At 32.4% G+C, this 18,097-nt stretch overlaps 1 protein-coding gene across 2 annotated transcripts in view; it reads left to right on the forward strand.

Annotated features, from left to right (window-relative positions):
- The first annotated feature begins 5,905 nt into the window (after positions 1-5,905).
- The window catches only part of LOC124356643, a 115,823-nt gene continuing 103,631 nt past the window's right edge, over positions 5,906-18,097 (forward strand). The window contains exons 1-2 of one of the 2 annotated variants that reach the window (XM_046807766.1): positions 5,906-6,260; positions 6,625-6,697. In XM_046807766.1, the coding sequence (XP_046663722.1) occupies positions 6,238-6,260; positions 6,625-6,697 (96 nt within the window). In that variant the 5' untranslated portion in view covers positions 5,906-6,237. The remainder of the gene's footprint in view (positions 6,261-6,624; positions 6,698-18,097) is intronic. The other variant, XM_046807767.1, reaches the window with a different exon arrangement.

Below are 18,097 nucleotides of genomic sequence, written 5' to 3' on the forward strand. Positions count from 1 at the left end.
TGGTTAGGGGGCAATAAAGACCGATATACAATGGCCTTTGTGTGGTTGGTTCTGTAGCCTTTGTGACACAAGAGTAGTAGATTGGAGTTTTACTTGATTGTCTTGAGAGGACGTGGTTTTAAAACTCTCTCAACAATCACGCATGACATTGGCCTAGTATAATACACGACCACATGTCGCGTTACAGGGTTTGCTGAAGTTGCATGAAAATTTCAAGACTAGCTCATTTTATTCCCGAGATAAAAGCTTTGCTAACGCTCAGCACAATCCCATGGATAGTTTTGCACCATCATAGAACTCATTCGTGCACAAGTTCGTGCTCAATTTTCTTTACAAATTTGTTTATTCTACGATTTCCTCGTTGCTGTCGTGGCTGCCAATAATATCAGTATAAAACTGTAGCTAACGCTCAGCCAATCCTCACGGAGTGATAATTATGTACCATCACCGTACTCGATGTTGCTATGTAGAAGTGAAGCTTTATGCAAAATTTCAAGTCTATAGATAGGTTTGTTCTAGATTTATCGTACGGACAGACACATGGACAGATAGGCGGAAATTAAATTTTCCTACTCCGGGAGTGATATGCTTTGCTAACGTTCAGCCAACGATACGACTGTATTGAATATTCCAAACCAGATTTGGAGTAAAACGTCGGCGATTTTTTGTTCCAAATTCAAACAAAATCAACGAAAATAGCTTTCTCATTAAATAACTGAATTTGAATCTTTCCAAAATGAAAATAAAAAATCCTTAATGTTTCTTATAAAGATCGGAACATATGGTTCACGGATACGGTAACGAGTGAGCATGTTTTAACATTGGTATAAAACATTCAGGTTGTAAATGACCAAAGTTGATACAAAAACAAGACTGTAATGTTGTAATCGTTTTATAACAAAATATTCATTATATTTTAAATGTTCCCTAATGGTACGGTAATCTACCACTATTTAATTAAATATTATTTTTTTACATTCCGAATTACAGTGTTGTTGACTTAATTTAATTAGAGACCGAAAGATTTGGCAACAAGACTGCTTTAATTAATGATCAGTTTTCTATTCTCTTACTCTATACCTACAAGTATGGTCTGTGACATTTCACCGATCCGAATTATAAAATTATTTTATTAATTTCTACTTGTTAGATATTCTTAAGAACAAACCTTGCTATTAAATAGAATATATAAAGCAGCCTATTTCTGAAATCAATGTACACATATTGTGTATGAGTCTTTAGATGTAGACTAAAACAAATCAAAGTGTTTAATTTCATTTAAATGAGATCGCGGTTAAAATATTAACGAACCGAATAAATAAACGAAAAATTCATTTATACAAAAATTATATATATATATATAATAATTATATATAATATATATATACATAATATATACATATATAATATATATATAATATATACAGTATATATAATATATATATATATATATATATTATATTTTTCACTTCGGTTGTATAAATGCTCAATTATAAACATTAAGTAGACTTCTGTATATAAATCTCATTTCATATTTCGGCATTTGCCGTTTCCACAAAGAATTACCAAAAAATAATAAAATAGTACATCAGTCAAACAAAATAAACATAAATAAATAAAAATTTACATAAATAAATAAACAAAAATGTTTGAACATTTGTTTAATGTCTAAGAGAAATATCATGAACATAGAAATATAAATAAAAATTTAGAACAGAATTAATACAATATATATAATATATATATATAATATATATATATATTATATATATATATATATATATAACAAATTTAATACAAAGGAATAATTCATTTATGTATACTGGAAATCACAATATGAATACAATTAAATAAATGTAATTAACCGTTTCCGTGACGAGGCCTTATCCCCTTTGTTTATACAGTAACAGTGGATGTATTGTTTGGACAAAAGAAGCAGAAAGAGCGGTACATGAGGTTGCAGAAAGCAGAGAGCGTTCCAGTATACAGCACTGCCGCTCCGCGCTACCTTTTGTGTGTGTGGTCGGTCTGACTGATCGATATCATCGCGCGCGTGCGTGCCTGTGCGTGCGTGCGTGGGTGTACGTTGTACATAACGCACCGTCCCATACCTCCGATATTGTTTATAGTACAGTTCTCCCGAGTGGATCGGTCCAATCGAAGGACGAGTCCTTCACATGGTGGAGGATGTAAAACGTAATTAGAGTCTAAAAATAGAAGAAATTATCGGAAATGTTTACTCCGCTAGAGATAAAAATAGCAAAACTATAGACGTGGTGCTTTTCAAGCAACTCTGCTTCTTTATCTGTACAAATGGGAGAGTCTATATTGCGCAAAGAGGGAAAATTGGTGGATTCAACTGATTTGTCTAAGGATCTAGCTTTTCATTCCTTTGTCTCTGAATATCAATTAAAGATGTACAGAACGATAAATTGTATGGATAGACTACTTTAAAACAAATATTCTCTCCAGAAAAATGGCATTAATTGCGGTTGGCAAGAAATCCGATTTTATATGAATTGGGATTCAGCACTTCTTAAGTGTTGTCTTTATAATATTATGGCCTATGATCTACAGATACATTTAAATAAAAAAAATTCGTACTTGTTTCAGAAAAATTTCATATGGATTGTAGCAGTATTGTGGTAAAAACTAGATTTATGTAATTAAAATTTGTAATATTTTTTGGGAAAATATTTAGAGTAAAAGATGTTAGTCCCTGAATATTATACAAGGTAATTCGTACAAAGATTTAACTTAAAATACTTTACAGCTCACGCCACAATGTTTCAACACCTGAATGTTATACAAGGTAGTGGCACTCGTCCATTGGTTGATTTCCACAACAATTGTACTCATCATACAAAGGGTGAACTTACAATACGTTACAGCTGACACCACAAGGTTTCAACACCTGAGTGTTATACAAGGTAGTGGTACTCGTCCATTGGTTGATTTCCACAATTGTATTCATCGTACAAAGGGTGAACTTACAATACGTTACAGCTCACACCACAAGGTTTCAACACCTGAGTGTTATACAAGGTAGTGGTACTCGTCCATTGGTTGATTTCCACAATTGTACTCATCGTACAAAAGGTGAACTTACAATACTTTACAGCTCACACCATAAGGTTGCAATTCCTGAGTGTTATACAACGTAGTGGTACTCGTCCATTGGTTGATTTCCACACTTGTACTCATCGTACAAAGGGTAAACTTAATATACTTTACAGCTCACACCACAAGGTTGCAATTCCTGAGTGTTCCTGCTTGATATCCTTAACAATCGTAAGTCTATTTAGTATCCAAATCGTTAAATTACAACATTATACTACGAAGTGTCGACAGTGCATGTCAGACCATGAGCTTGGCTGAGTGTTAGAAGACACTTTTATGCAGTAGTCCTACTTATGCATAACTTAAATAAGTTCGTTAGTCTTCTAACTAATACCGTACAACATTTCAAGATGGCAGCATACCACATTTTTCTAAATTTTAATTTGTACTATTTTGTGTCTTTAATGACATTTTAATACATTCTAAGCAACCTCAAGAATATTGTATTCTTAAAAATTGCCCGATGTGTTTAAGGGTTTCAAGACAGCGGTCATACATGATGTTGAGAATTAAACTGTACAATGACAATTAAAAATAAAATCTGAGTCGTTATTGTCAACTGATTCAGACCTTATTTTATAAGAAGATAGTGCTTACTCTTTTATAAGACTCTTGCTTAGTTTTTTTTAAACGGCGGCCATCTTGAAACGTGCTGCAAAACGGAAGTGTTTTATAATTCTCAGGTTTCTTGCAACAATGTTTGTTCTACCATGTTGATTTCATCTCGTAAGGTTTTAACATACCGATTTACAACCTATAGTAGCTGAAATATATAAATTATCGCAAACTGAGTAAACTGATATAGTTAGGAAATTGTAATCGATTGATTGCAAGAGAAAAGGTTATTTTTCCAGTCATGGCCATCGGCATAGTCATGGTGAGTCAATCAAGTTGATTTACGATTCGAAACGAGCTGATCCAATATACATAGAATACAACGGCCTTTTTCAGTTAGAGTATGTGACACATATTCAACGAATTATAATAATGGAACGCGCTCTGGGCCGGAGAAACCGAGCCGAAATCCTGGGCTGCGTTCCGAGTCTGCAGGCGCTGGAAATGGGCAAGAACTAACTCCGCCCATATGGCAGGCATTATAGTAATGATCTAATATCACTTTAAAACGCCTTGTAGACTTAATACAATTGTTAGATACTACAATTTATTTATTATTACAAATGTTAGTAGCTGCTTTTTACCGTGGATTTTTATTTTCTGTTAAAAAAAACTGATTTTTGTGCAATATCAAAATAACTGAGATTTTGACTTTTATTTTTCTTACAAAGTCGGAAACAAATATTACAGGCATTAAAATATTACCCAGATGAAAAAAAAACAACTTTTTATTGACAGTATTTTATTTCAAAATAAACTACAAAAAATTTACAAACATGACACACTTAATCTACGTGTTAGAAAATAAAATTATTTTGACCAATATTTTTGCCTTATTTCTAAGTTGGTTTCTTTTTTAATGTCAAAAGTTTTTGTTTTTTCGATGTGATGAGATATTATTTAAAAAAAATAGTTTAGTCACAGTTTTAATTCAAAGTAACTCGTGGCTTCCTGTCAATTTAGAAGTGGTCGCATTTGTTTGAGATAACTAGAGTAAATAATAATATTTTACAATTTTCAATACCGTACATCATCACTTGATCTACTTAATTTACCCTTAGATTTAAAATCAATAAAAAGTTAATGTGTTCTAAGATCAGCATCATTGGCATGGAGTACAGAACTTGGTGAGTTCTTGCCCACTTTAAGCGCCTGCAAATCCATGGATACACCAGTAACGCACAGCTGTGTGCGACCGGAAAACACAACATGCTGCTTATGGGCAGTGCGCGTTCCAGTAGTATAGTTCGTTGCACATATTTACTCAGTTAAGTACAGAAGTCTTTGAAATCGAGGTAATTTACGTACGGTTGTCTAGTCTGGCGTATGCCGACTAGAGTTGATGTTCTTTGTGCTAACATAAGAGTGGTGTAAAATAAATACGCTGCCAATTCACATGTAACTGAGAGCACCGATACTGGACAAAACGTAAACAATATATTCCAGTACAATGATATAAAGTAGAATGATCTTTTTCCCGTGTTTATACTGTTATCTCAATAGAATAAACTTTATGTTTGAATTCCATTCTACGAAATGTTAAAGCTTCGTCTGTTATTGAAAAACAAAGCGATCCAGTATTATGTTTGTTATCAACATAACTCAAACTTCGATAGTTGAGCAAAGTAAGACATGGATATCTTAGAACAGGTATGAAAAACAATAGACCTATGTGTCGGGAAACAATTTGGAGGTAAGTCCTCTGGACTCCAAGCCTTGTGTCTCCGATCCCGAATGCTCACACAAGAAACTCCATCCATTCCCAGAAATCGTTTTCATTCACAAGGAGCTTGTTGAAGGCCCCGGGATCCTCCCCCCACTGCTTTGTACATAACATTTCAATAGCCAATCGCACAGCGGCAAGCCTTTACTCCTGCAATGTGCCTGGTCCAAGATTATCAATGGATCGTAGGGGAGTAAGCTTGTGTTTATAACAATAAGACGGTCCAGTAGTACATACTGTTGTAGGGCAAAATAACGTATTTATCGACCCAACATGGCGCCATGTTATCTATTATAATATAATAAAATATTAGGTAAAGTTAAACCAGCTAATTAGTAGTTTATTGAAGTAGTTTTCATTGTGATTGAACAGTGCACACTGACTAGTTTACTCCCCCCATCTCGATACCGAATTGGACTCGTCTCAATCCACTCCATTTCAGCTGACTCTCGTACTCTCTCGTAGTAAGGCGAGGAAGGTGGATGGGGGTAAACAGTTTGTTGTTCGCCGGCGGAGAGTTCAGTCGTGTTCGCAATGCCCACTCCTGATTATGTCGTGTACGCAGACAATGGAGATATAAAATAAAGTTGTGGTTCCGTTATTAGTTCTGAGCGTTAGTTCCGTGTTACCGAGAGTGAAGTTACTTTATTATCCTCTAAAATTCTTGAAATAACGTGAAATCCTTCGATAATCAGAGTAGATCCGCTCGGTACTCTGATCGTGTCCGGGAGAAAATATGCTCAAGTTTCTGACTCACAAACTTCGAACACATTCCCTGAATGAAGAACATCCTCATCAGAAGGTAAGCTTCTGATTATTAAATAAATAATTGTTAAATATCAATTAATTCACCTTCCTTGAAGGTCAAAACCAGGGACCTGCCAGCCAAGCTAAGCCAAGATGGCGTCGAAACAGCAAAGTAGAACAAAGGAACCTTATTTTTATAAGGGGTTTTCTGCTGTGTTTTAAGTTAACCAGGAAGGAAAATTAAGTTGAGTGTAAGCTTAACATATCCACATATCTAAATATGAGGTTTAAGCTCTTAAATACGTTATTTATACGCATAAAATGTGGAAATGTATGTGGGTGCTTGTGAAGACATTTGTAGTGAAAATGGCTGACTGAAGTTTTTCTTTTAAGTTCTGACATTTTACTTTCGATTTCAGATTGAAGACGACGATCACGACTCTGGTACAGAATCAGACGACGAACACGGAGGAAGTGAGGAACCAGAGAACAGTGAGTCTAGTTATTTTTATATCATAAATTGAGTATTTTATCATGAACGTAAGAGTAACTTTTGACATGTTTTAGTGAAGACTGTTCACCTTATTATGAGTAAAACCAACATAAATGACACTTAATAGAGAAAAATACTCTTGTTTTGGCAATTTAGCCTTAAAACATAGCTGGAATGGAGATTCTAGCTAGCCCAGAAAATAATGAAACTAGCTTCTAGGCCTACAACACCAACCATATGTAAGTTATTGAAAATACTTAAAAGCCCCCATTCATGACCCAGTGTCCCAAAAAATTGGAAGTTTCTCGAATTTGTCTACTATGTGATAAACAATGGTACAGTACAGATATCAAATTGTTTACACTACCTACTTATTAACTTTTGGCGTATGAGGCTTGTAGAAGTAATTGTAAGTTCGAATAGCCTAATATTTACATTTGTCATGTTAACTAAAGCTACTGAACAATTTCCCTTAGTAGGCTAGTAAATTACGCTATAGGCTACGAACTTTTTCAAATTCTTAGCTTATATAACTTAGTAAAAAACAACATAAATTACCATATATTTTATAAATATTAATAAGATATACCTAAGTTATTTGAGATTTAGGTTATCATGTCTTAGATAGCCTCTACATGGGGGCGAAGCATTCATGATCAGACCCTCTAGAATCAGTGTGTCGCATTGCTGTAAACTTGTTTTTTTTTTCAGGTCTAAAAAAGTTTCAGGCTTTCAGCACCTAAATTATTATTTTTAATGGGTACCTATATAGAATATTTAGACAGTGACTTTCTTTATATTCGGGAATATATATATATAGCCTATTCAGTCAATAAATTTTCACTTGAAAGAAATGTCGATTTAAAATAACATTAAACCTAAGATTACAGTACACCAAGGCTACTAAATTTTATTAAAAACTATGTACCTATACTTGAGATACAGGATTAGCAATTAGCTAAATTCGATAGTAATATTATTTAGTCAAATACAGTGGGTTTACTCTAACTTACTGACCCCTTTGCTAATGATCTAAAACTATTTTTATACTATTCATAACAATCCAGAACCACAGATTACATGGTAACTAGGCTAATTAAGGCCAGTGTTTTTAAAGTAGTGGCAGGTAACATATCAAAGTACCAGGAATATCTGATCATGAACTTTCCGGTTATTATGGTGGGATGTCGAATATAGCTGGTGATTTATGAAAAACCCAATAAATAATTCGATTTTAATCATAATTACATGTAAAGTAAGTTGAATACAAGGCTGCAGTATTATAAGCGGCCACCACCACAGTCAAATCAGGAATCCCTAAACTATCAAATAGAAAAAAATATTAAGATATAGTTATTTAATATTATTGCTCTCTCTCCATTGAATTTTGGAATAACAATATTGTTTAAATTTAATTCAAACAAAGTAAAATCATTTAGGCCTATATGGTATATTTGAGTCATATGCTGTCTGACACATTTATCCTTCAGAATAGTAAAAAGTAACTAAATTCTATACTGCTGTTTGATTTAATGAATACATATAGCTTAGATTGGTTTTTTATCCATCTTTATTATCTTTAAAGTAGCCTAATTCTGTTCGACATTTTGGTTTCACTGGTTTAAACAATCATACATAATCTATCGAAAGATTTGATTGGTGGCTGCTTATTATACTGCAGCCAAATACGAGTACAATAAATTGCATTGTACTTCGCTACTAGCTTACTTGGTTTTACATGGTAAAATCTTCAAATAAAATTAAATGTTTAACAAGGATATGCACAAATGTGAGTGTTGTTTTGAAAATTGAAAGGTAACTAGAGTGTAAACAGTCTCGGTGGATTCATTAACAAAATTTAAATCTCAGTCAAAGTAATAAAGAAATTGTATAATCACTTTTATGAGTAGATTGTCATATAGCTTAGATTGGTTTTTTTATCCATCTTTATTATCTTTAAAGTAGCCTAATTCTGTTCGACATTTTGGTTTCACTGGTTCAAACAATCATACATAATCTATCGAAAGATTTGATTGGTGGCTGCTTATTATACTGCAGCCAAATACGAGTACAATAAATTGCATTGTACTTCGCTACTAGCTTACTTGGTTTTACATGGTAAAATCTTCAAATAAAATTAAATGTTTAACAAGGATATGCACAAATGTGAGTGTTGTTTTGAAAATTGAAAGGTAACTAGAGTGTAAACAGTCTCGGTGGATTCATTAACAAAATTTAAATCTCAGTCAAAGTAATAAAGAAATTGTATAATCACTTTTTATGAGTAGATTTTGGTTCACAAACTTCTTCATAGCGTAGTTGTATAGTCAAATACCTACCTGATTTATAGGCCTAGATATTTGAATGTAAAAGCCAAAGTATATTTCCACAACTAGCTCTAGACACATTCTGCAGACATTGACTATTCCAAATTTAACTAGATTTAAATTTAAAAGATGTTTCTGGCACAGTATCCTCCTTTTTAAATAGTATTAGGAATATTTGTTTTTAAAAACTTGTTCATACAAATAATTAATTAATTTAATACTATACTGTAATTGAACTTAATTATATTCTTTTTCTGATTTTCTACTGAAAAAAATGATATATGACTGTATACAATAGACATGTCTTCAACTTTTTGTAAATTTAAATTAACAGATACAAAATTCTGAAAATTGTTGCTTCACCAGATACAGTGCAAGTTACCAGGTCAAGGTTAAAAGAATATAACAAAGCAGTCCCCAATCTTACAAATATTTTACTAACAACACATACAGATTATCTCACGTCAAGGTAGGCTATGTTCATTTAACTTAATACAATTCTCTGGGACATGATACGCAACAAGTCCCGACAAATGCACATCAATTGTGCATATCGCTTCAATATTATACAAAATGAATTGTGATGTGCTGCAAAACTGAACTTTATTTTGGGAAATGCAGTAGTTTTTAGAGAACATGTTTTTCGAGGGTGTTTTTTTTTATTGAGCATGGACAGCTATGATATTTCAGTTTTCTAAGTTTGCACATGCAAACTTAGATTTTAAAATAAGGCTAAAACAAAAAAAGATAGAGAATAGTATAGAGAATAGAAGCTTTCTTGGCAAAAAAATGTTCAGCTTAGAAAATGTTATTAGAGTGAAATTAATTTTTGTAGTCTACTAAATCTTGTTAGGCGAGGCATTAGGAAAAGCGAGAAATTCAAGAACCATATACTTCAGATGAAATATTATTTAATTACAGTTCTTCTTTTATGTATTTACATATAATATCCAAATTGGTAGTTTCACAAATAGCTAAAATGTAGGAGGCAAAAAAAAGGTATTATAGTTTTTTCTATGCTTGAAGTTAATTATGTAATAGGTATAAATGTTCACTTAAATCTCAATGTATGTTCTTAAATACACTGTGTTGTATTTCCAAAACAATATTTTTTTATTTTGAAAAAAGAAATATAGTTTTAGATTTTGTAGTAAAAAATTAATACATTTTGAAACCTTAAATTAAACAAAATATGAACAGCGCTAATAGAGAGTATTGTGCTAGTGCATTCCGAGGCACATGTTGCAGTCTGTTTCCAGTCTTTACAATACAAGTTGTGCAACTTTTTTTTTTCATATTTCACTTGGTACCAGGTCTTCATTTTCGGTAACAAGTAAAAATCACTGAAAGCAAGATCAGAACTGTAGAGGGGATGAAGAAAACTTCTCGGTTGAACGAGTTCATAAGTTGTTGTCGGTTGGCTGTGTGAGGTCGGGCATCGTCATGCAAAAGTATAATTTTGGATTAAAATTTTCCTGGTCTTGAAATTTTTGCCAACAAAAAAGGAATCACAGACCGCACTTCACAACTGGTGGGATTTATGATTGCGGCACATATTTCAAATTAAAAAATACGGGCAGTGTAGAGGTGTTCCTGTTGTCACGGCTGCATACTGATTGAGGTGCTAAGCACAAGCACACCAATTTATACGCGATAGGATGTGCTTGGTGGTATCAGGTGGTAACGTTCCTTACTTTCTGAATAGCCCTTGTATGAGGTGCATGTCTAACCATGGTATTTGGCTTAGTGTAATTTTTGTCAGTTTCTTTTCTGTATTGTCTGTCTGTCTATCTGCGCACAGGACATGAGTTGTAGATTGTACATTTTACAAGCAACCTCAGAGATACCTGTTATCACGACACGTAGTGTGGTGTAATCCTATCTTGTATAGTTATAATTATTTTATGCCAGTTGCATTTTTATTAATGAAATAATTGCTTTGATGTGAAATGGAGATCCAAAATCCGTAAGTTAAATTTTGTTGTCCATCCGAAATTGAACGTATGACACTCGGTTAGAAAAGTAAAGCATTTACTCCTATTGTACAGAAAAGGTTAATTCGTTTAGTTAATGAAAATATATCTAATTTCAAAAAAGGAACAGAAATGGTTTATCACTTATACCACGGTCATATCATACAGTCATTTAATAAAGATCTAATATGTTTATTCACATCTAAGTCCTTCAGTTAACGTTCTGAATCCACAAATTACCGGTACATCTTCTGTCATTGACATCACACTGAATTGGAATCAATGGATCTTAACAATATGTCCTTTAGATTAATGTTTTTTTTTTCTCCAAACATGATACTATGTTTTCAGTTTTTTAAGTAGCACAGTGTTCTACAGAAAGGGTGTTGACCGATTGTGCAGTTTAATGATTGGGTCAGTGCTGTGGCATTGATGACCTTCTAAGGTTGAATTAATTGTAACAGTCATCAACCTCCACATTGGTAATTTTTAATGATGTCTATTTCGGTGTAAAAACATACTAATTTTTTCAGATTATTCTTGAAAAAGTAGGGTTAATTAAAGCTAATTGTTAAAAAGATAAAAATAACATGGTATAAAATCAAACTCTTTTCACAGTTTAACCCTCCATCTGTTTTGACGACTAGTGACCAGTCACTAAAAAATGTTTCTCCAATGTCGACCACTAGTCGATTTTGCAATCATCTTTTTAATCAAACTTTTGTTATTGAAAATAAGACTTAAGTAGGACCAATATTATCAAATTAATCGGAATGTTTCACAGATTAATTTGATGTGTAGTTTATTCAATAATAATGCGTATTAAGTATTCACCGAAATTATTTAAGTTGCAACACAAATGTCGGTTTGCTGTGTCTGCTAGCGCACTTCGAGAGGACGCGAAAAAACAATTATTCCCCGTACTTTTGTCACAGGAAATTTCGTTTAGGATTGAGTTTGGCTAGATCATTGTGTTCAGAATTTCTTTCTCAACAAAATCATATACTTCAAACATTTATTCCTTGCTATATGTTGGGAAGAAAGACATTCAACGTAACCATTGTTTGTGACATTTCTTTAATGTTAGACGACAAGTTTAACTAGTCGCTAGTATTTTGTTGTTTCTTGTATTATTACTAGAGTTGTGTTAGTATAAAACGACATCAAATTTTTCCTTGTGAAATTTGCCATCAAGTGGTATAGGATATCTTCAACGAAATTTGTGAACAAACTTTATAATTTCGAAAGGACAATGGATGGCATTAATCATTGTGTATTCTAAACTTGTATTTGTGAATTCTAAACTTGCATATATAAACTATACGGTAAACAATGGTGAAGTAGGCCTAGGCCTAATTTACAAATGCTGATTATTATTTAATTATTTTTTATTTATTGAACACTATGGTGACCTAGTAAATACATCAGGTGAACTTAAACAATTTATTATTAGATAATGAGTTTTTATTGTAATAAATTTACTTCATTTGAAGCATTTTCTGATAATATATTGTTTTTTACCATCTTTTATTGATTGAAAAACATTTTAAAAGGAACAAAAAATATATTTTTTCTACAATAGGGCAAGGTCTAAAAATATAAGAACAAGCGTATAACAAATATCCAAAAAAATTTAGAATGTGAATGTCAATTTTTGTTAAAACACAACATTTAAACTACAGTAACAATAATGTAATACTTTTTGGAAGAGTGGAATTTTTCTAATGTTGCATAAAAAATCCTTTTTAAAACATTTTGTATATTTTGAAAAGTAATACAAATTATTCCTATTTTTATAAGCCTTTAATTTTGGATATTTTTTTAACTTTTATTTTTTTTCATTTACGATGAAAGATAAAAACCTAAAATGAAATAAAAATTAATCCAACTGCATATAAATGTTTCTGGTGTTTTACTGAAAAATAAAATATGTACAAAAGTGTATAATTTACTTCAATGTTAAACATTCTACATAGGTTGAACGAAGGTGTGCACAACTAGCAGAAGCCTGCCATTATAGGAATTTCAAATGCCAGATCTAGTGTTAAATTAATGGTTCTAATATAACTTAGTTAGGATACTAGTTCCAAAGAAAAAAATTTGGAATAATCCTTTTGCCAAAATAAGCTGCACCACAAAAACAAATTTTAAAACTTAAACTATAGACTATTTCAAAACTATAGTCGATATTCAACACACTATTGAATCTAATAACAGTTCGCATGCTGCAGCACTCGCTGTATAACTTTCACTGCCTATTTTTGGGACTTAAAGATACTATAGATGACACACAACTGAATCTAACAACAGTTCGCATGCTGCGGCATTACGAGTGTGCTGTATAACTTTCACTGCCTATTTTTGGGACTTAAAGATACTATAGATGATACACAACTGAATCTAACAACAGTTCGCATGCTGCGGCATTACGAGTGTGCTGTATAACTTTCACTGCCTATTTTTGGGACTTAAAGATACTATAGATGACACACAACTGAATCTAACACCAGTTCGCATGCTGCGGCATTACGAGTGTGCTGTATAACTTTCACTGCCTATTTTTGGTACTTAAAGACACTATAGATGACACGCGATTAAGACGATAACAACCATTTTAGACTGATGTCAAATATGTGGCTCTGAAAAACTAATGCAAGCACAGAGAGTTGAAATATAAGGTGATTTAAAAACTATTAGTCAGGTTTATCAACCGTTCTACTAGTATATTAAAAGTACTCTTCAAACAACCATAAAAATAGGATTTTATGATTTTGGTGAAAAACCATGAGGAATGAACAAAATATGATGTTTTTGAAATTATAAAAAATCTGCTTTGTTTTAAAAAACTGGATCGTTGCATTTAAAAAAGTTGATTCATACCCTAAACCTCCTGCTTGCAGGTCTTGAAAAGATTTGTCATTATAATTTTTTTTAAATTAGAAGAAAATTGATGTTGATTGTATTGGAACACCGGGGGTGCACCAGACCTACAAGATCCAAGCTCTAAGAACAGGATTCGTATCCGCAATCTGATCACTGGTGTTCCTAATCCGGTTTAGAAAGCACACTTTTACAATCAGTACATCGGTCACAGACTTTTTTCACCTATTCAAAGAAATATTTACTTACCAAAATAATTTGTCAGCTATGTAATTAAAAAAATGTAATTTTTCTGTCACTTTTTCTCTGAAAATATAAAGTTGCAGACAGGGATAGTTAAAATTTTTCTGTACACCAAAAAAAATTTTTATTGAACTTATTATGTGCAGTTGTGGCTTTTCGTACTAAAAATCGAGCTCAAAAATTAATTCGCCATTTTGTAGTTTGTTCTGTACAGAAAACAACTGTAAGTGTGGGTGAAGCGGTAGGCCATCTAGCTCATAATATGAGGCCATTTGTTAGTTTTAGGACTGTATCTGGGTCTTAAGGAATTGATCCTCCTTGTAAATTATTAGCCTCCCTTCCTTGTTGCTGTTTATCCTTTTTGGCCGACCCATGCGTTTCAATTAAGGGTGAATTTCCCCATGGTATACTAGGCTTAACTTGTCCTCATGCCCCATTTGCCCCAAATGCACTGTTTGTTAACAAAATGCTTGGAAATTGATGAATTATATGTTACGACTTAATGGGTTTTAGTGCAAACATTAGTGCTTTAAGTATTTATTTGTTGGTCTCTAATGATGAGCAATAACAATGATATTTTTGTAATATAATACTTGATTTTTTTTTTATTAACTCAATATATATGCAGAAGTTTAAATTAAATTAGTTCATAAAGGGAGTTATGTCATAAAATACATTGTTATATTTTAGCTATTAATTTGCTATCCTGATAGTCAAAATTTAATAAAACTATTTTTAGTTACTTCTGGGGCTATTTAACACGTTTGCAATGATCTTGATTTTTTTTAATTGGTTGTATGTATTTTTCACTAATGTAGGCTATGTCATAAAACCGTAAAGATGTGTTTTTTTCACAAAAAGGATTAAAAGCCATTCTAAAATGCTTTATGATGAATTTAGTAAAGCTTTTGGGAATACGGCTGGGTTAAACTCACCATACCAATCATACGAAGCGTGGAGCTCTAGAAACCACACTGGGTTATAAAAAGGATTGAGTGGCGCCCTAGAGCTCCAAATTGGTGCTGATTTTGTGTACAAATTTTCAGGAAATTTTCACTTATGTATGAACAATATTGTGTTTTTGCGCTATACACTAAAAATTTGTTTATGGTCAAAGTCATCCGTAAAAAAAAAAAAAAAAAAAAAAAAAAAAAAAAAAAAAAAAAACCAACTATACCGTTCTCTTTGGGGTACCATGGAGGAAGAAAAAGTTGCAAGCTATTGTGGCTGTGAAGTTAATCCAGTGGCAATCCTTACGTGAGATGCCAGTGTGCGAAGGATTCACTCTGTACACACACAGACCACAAAGTGGTGTCATTGGATATAAGAAATTGAGAAAAATAATTAATAAATAGTATCTAAAAGTATACACAAAATGAATACTAAAAATTCATTTAGAATTACATTGTTCTGAATGTTCTGAATTTCGGTACACTATCTATTTTTTCCATAATTTAAAATTGAATGAACGTGGTCAATGTTATGAATCATGAACACTAGGATTCGTTACTGTTATATTAAGGAATTGGAGATGTCAGTATGATAAGAAAATATGTAAAAGTTTGAACTGGATTAACTCAGTTTCACTACTCGCATTTATTAACAATTATATTATTATTTTTATCTTGCATATTACAGTGATAGTTTACAGTAAATCTTATTTACATAAATGAAACAGATCAAACATGTTAGGTACAAGTTGGCAGCCTTGTAGTGTTAAATGGAAAAATTTGAAGGTAGTTAACATGTTCACTGCAGAACGGCAGACGCACTAGTGCGAATTAGCCACAATACAAGAACACTCAGTGTAGCGGCACAATGAAAGTCTTCACTACATGTATTATAGCTGAACAGTTACCGTACAGGACAGACACACTAGTGTGTTTTAGTCTCGAGACAGCGAAAGTGGCCAGTACATGCATTATAGCTGACAGTTCACTGTTCAGTAGTTTTAGTGTTGATTGCGGCAGACACACTACTGTGTATTAGCCTCGAGACAGTGAAAGTGGTCAGTACATGCATTATAACTGAACGTTCACTGTTCAGTAGTTTTAGTGTTGATTGCGGCAGACACACTTGTGTGTATTAGCCTCGAGACAGTGAAAGTGGTCAGTACATGCATTATAACTGAACGTTCACTGTTCAGTAGTTTTAGTGTTGATTGCGGCAGACACACTACTGTGTATTAGCCTCGAGACAGTGAAAGTGGTCAGTACATGCATTATAACCGAACGTTCACTGTTCAGTAGTTTTAGTGTTGATTGCGGCAGACACACTTGTGTGTATTAGCCTCGAGACAGTGAAAGTGTTCACTACATGCATTATAGCTGAACAGTTACCGTACATTAGTTTATGCGTTGATTGCGGCAGACACACTAGTGTGTTTTAGCCTCGAGACAGTGTCAGTGGTCAGTACATGTATTATAGCTGAACGTTAACTGTTCAGTAGTTTTAGTGTTGATTGCGGCAGACACACTAGTGTGTATTAACCTCGAGACAGTGACAGTGTTCATATTTCTCGTCTGTTTGCTTTATACTCAAGAAAGGAATAAAGCTTGAAATTTAGCTTCATATTATGTATATAAGTAACATTGAGTAGAGTATGTTCTTCCATGGGAGTATCACTTTTGTACAAATACATACAATATTGTCAGTTTAAATAGAAATTTTCGCACAGAGCTGGTGCAGATCTTAAGTCATGTCTGTAGTCTATGTCTGTACAACACTCTTATTTATATGAATTAAAACATGTATCCAAGCCCCAAGACCTTTATAGTAGTTTTTCTTGGTGAGAAATGGTTTTTGATAGTGCTTCTCTATTCTGGTCTCAAAAGTTGCTTAAATTGATAATTCACTATTTAAATAATACTATTATAAGGTATCAAAGTATCTTATATTGGTCACCTACTCTTTAACACTTAAAGTTACAAATATACAAATAAAGATACAAATTTATTAGTTTCCCCCTTACAGTGCAATTGGCTTAAAATTTGTATATAATTCTATTTGAATTAAGATTACAGAAGCTATTACAGAAAACAAAAAATAAGAAAATTATAGAAATTAAAATGTAAGGTAGTTATAAATACTTGAATTTTTACTAATACATTTTTATATAAAACAAAATTTGCCAATTCTCTGAAAACAGAAAGAAATCATAATTTTAAAGGGAAAAAAAATTGAAACCACAATTTACGTCATCCTCTAGTTGTCAACAATGATCAGATGTAACATGTAACTCACAATTTGACAAAAAGAGCTTGAGCATAGATCTCATGAATTGCACTGCCTTCCTCTCCACATGGAAAAAGCCGTAAAACACGCCAGTGTACAGTACAAAATGGCATTCAGTTGGTTTGAAAACCAATTTTGGATAGATAACAGGAGGTCTAGAACAATGAATAGAGAACAATGTTTGATGTTAACATTCTAATGCATCTTGTCAACAGTTTTATGAACTACAGTTCGTGATGGAGGCCAAAATCTTGGATTGTGACTTTTACAGTGTGATTCATTTTTACGATGGAATTTTCCACAGTACATGTGGGGAGGGTTAATATGGTTATTACTAGTAGACTCAGTGTTCTAACCTCATACATTGAACACTGATGATCTGTAATGTTTATATATTTATTTAACGGTAAACCCAATCCACAATAATAGTAAAAAAGATCTATTAATATAAACATGATAATTTTGTGTTAAATTAGAATACACAAAATAGGTGATGTAGGTGATTTATATTTACTACAGTATAAAATAAATCTTAGTGAAAAAGCGTAAATATTGTAGTAATGAATTAATAAATAACAATAAAAGTATATGAGAATTAATAATAACACAGCAATGAGTTATAACAACAAGTAAGCGATAACGTAAAATAGAGTGAAATTAAAATGTAATTCTTTGTATAATAATTACTCTAAATCAATAACAATAATAAATAAATACAAATATATTTTATATACATATAAAA

The sequence above is a fragment of the Homalodisca vitripennis genome, chromosome 3 (genome assembly GCF_021130785.1).
Source record: "Homalodisca vitripennis isolate AUS2020 chromosome 3, UT_GWSS_2.1, whole genome shotgun sequence".
NCBI classification, from domain to species: domain Eukaryota; kingdom Metazoa; phylum Arthropoda; class Insecta; order Hemiptera; family Cicadellidae; genus Homalodisca; species Homalodisca vitripennis.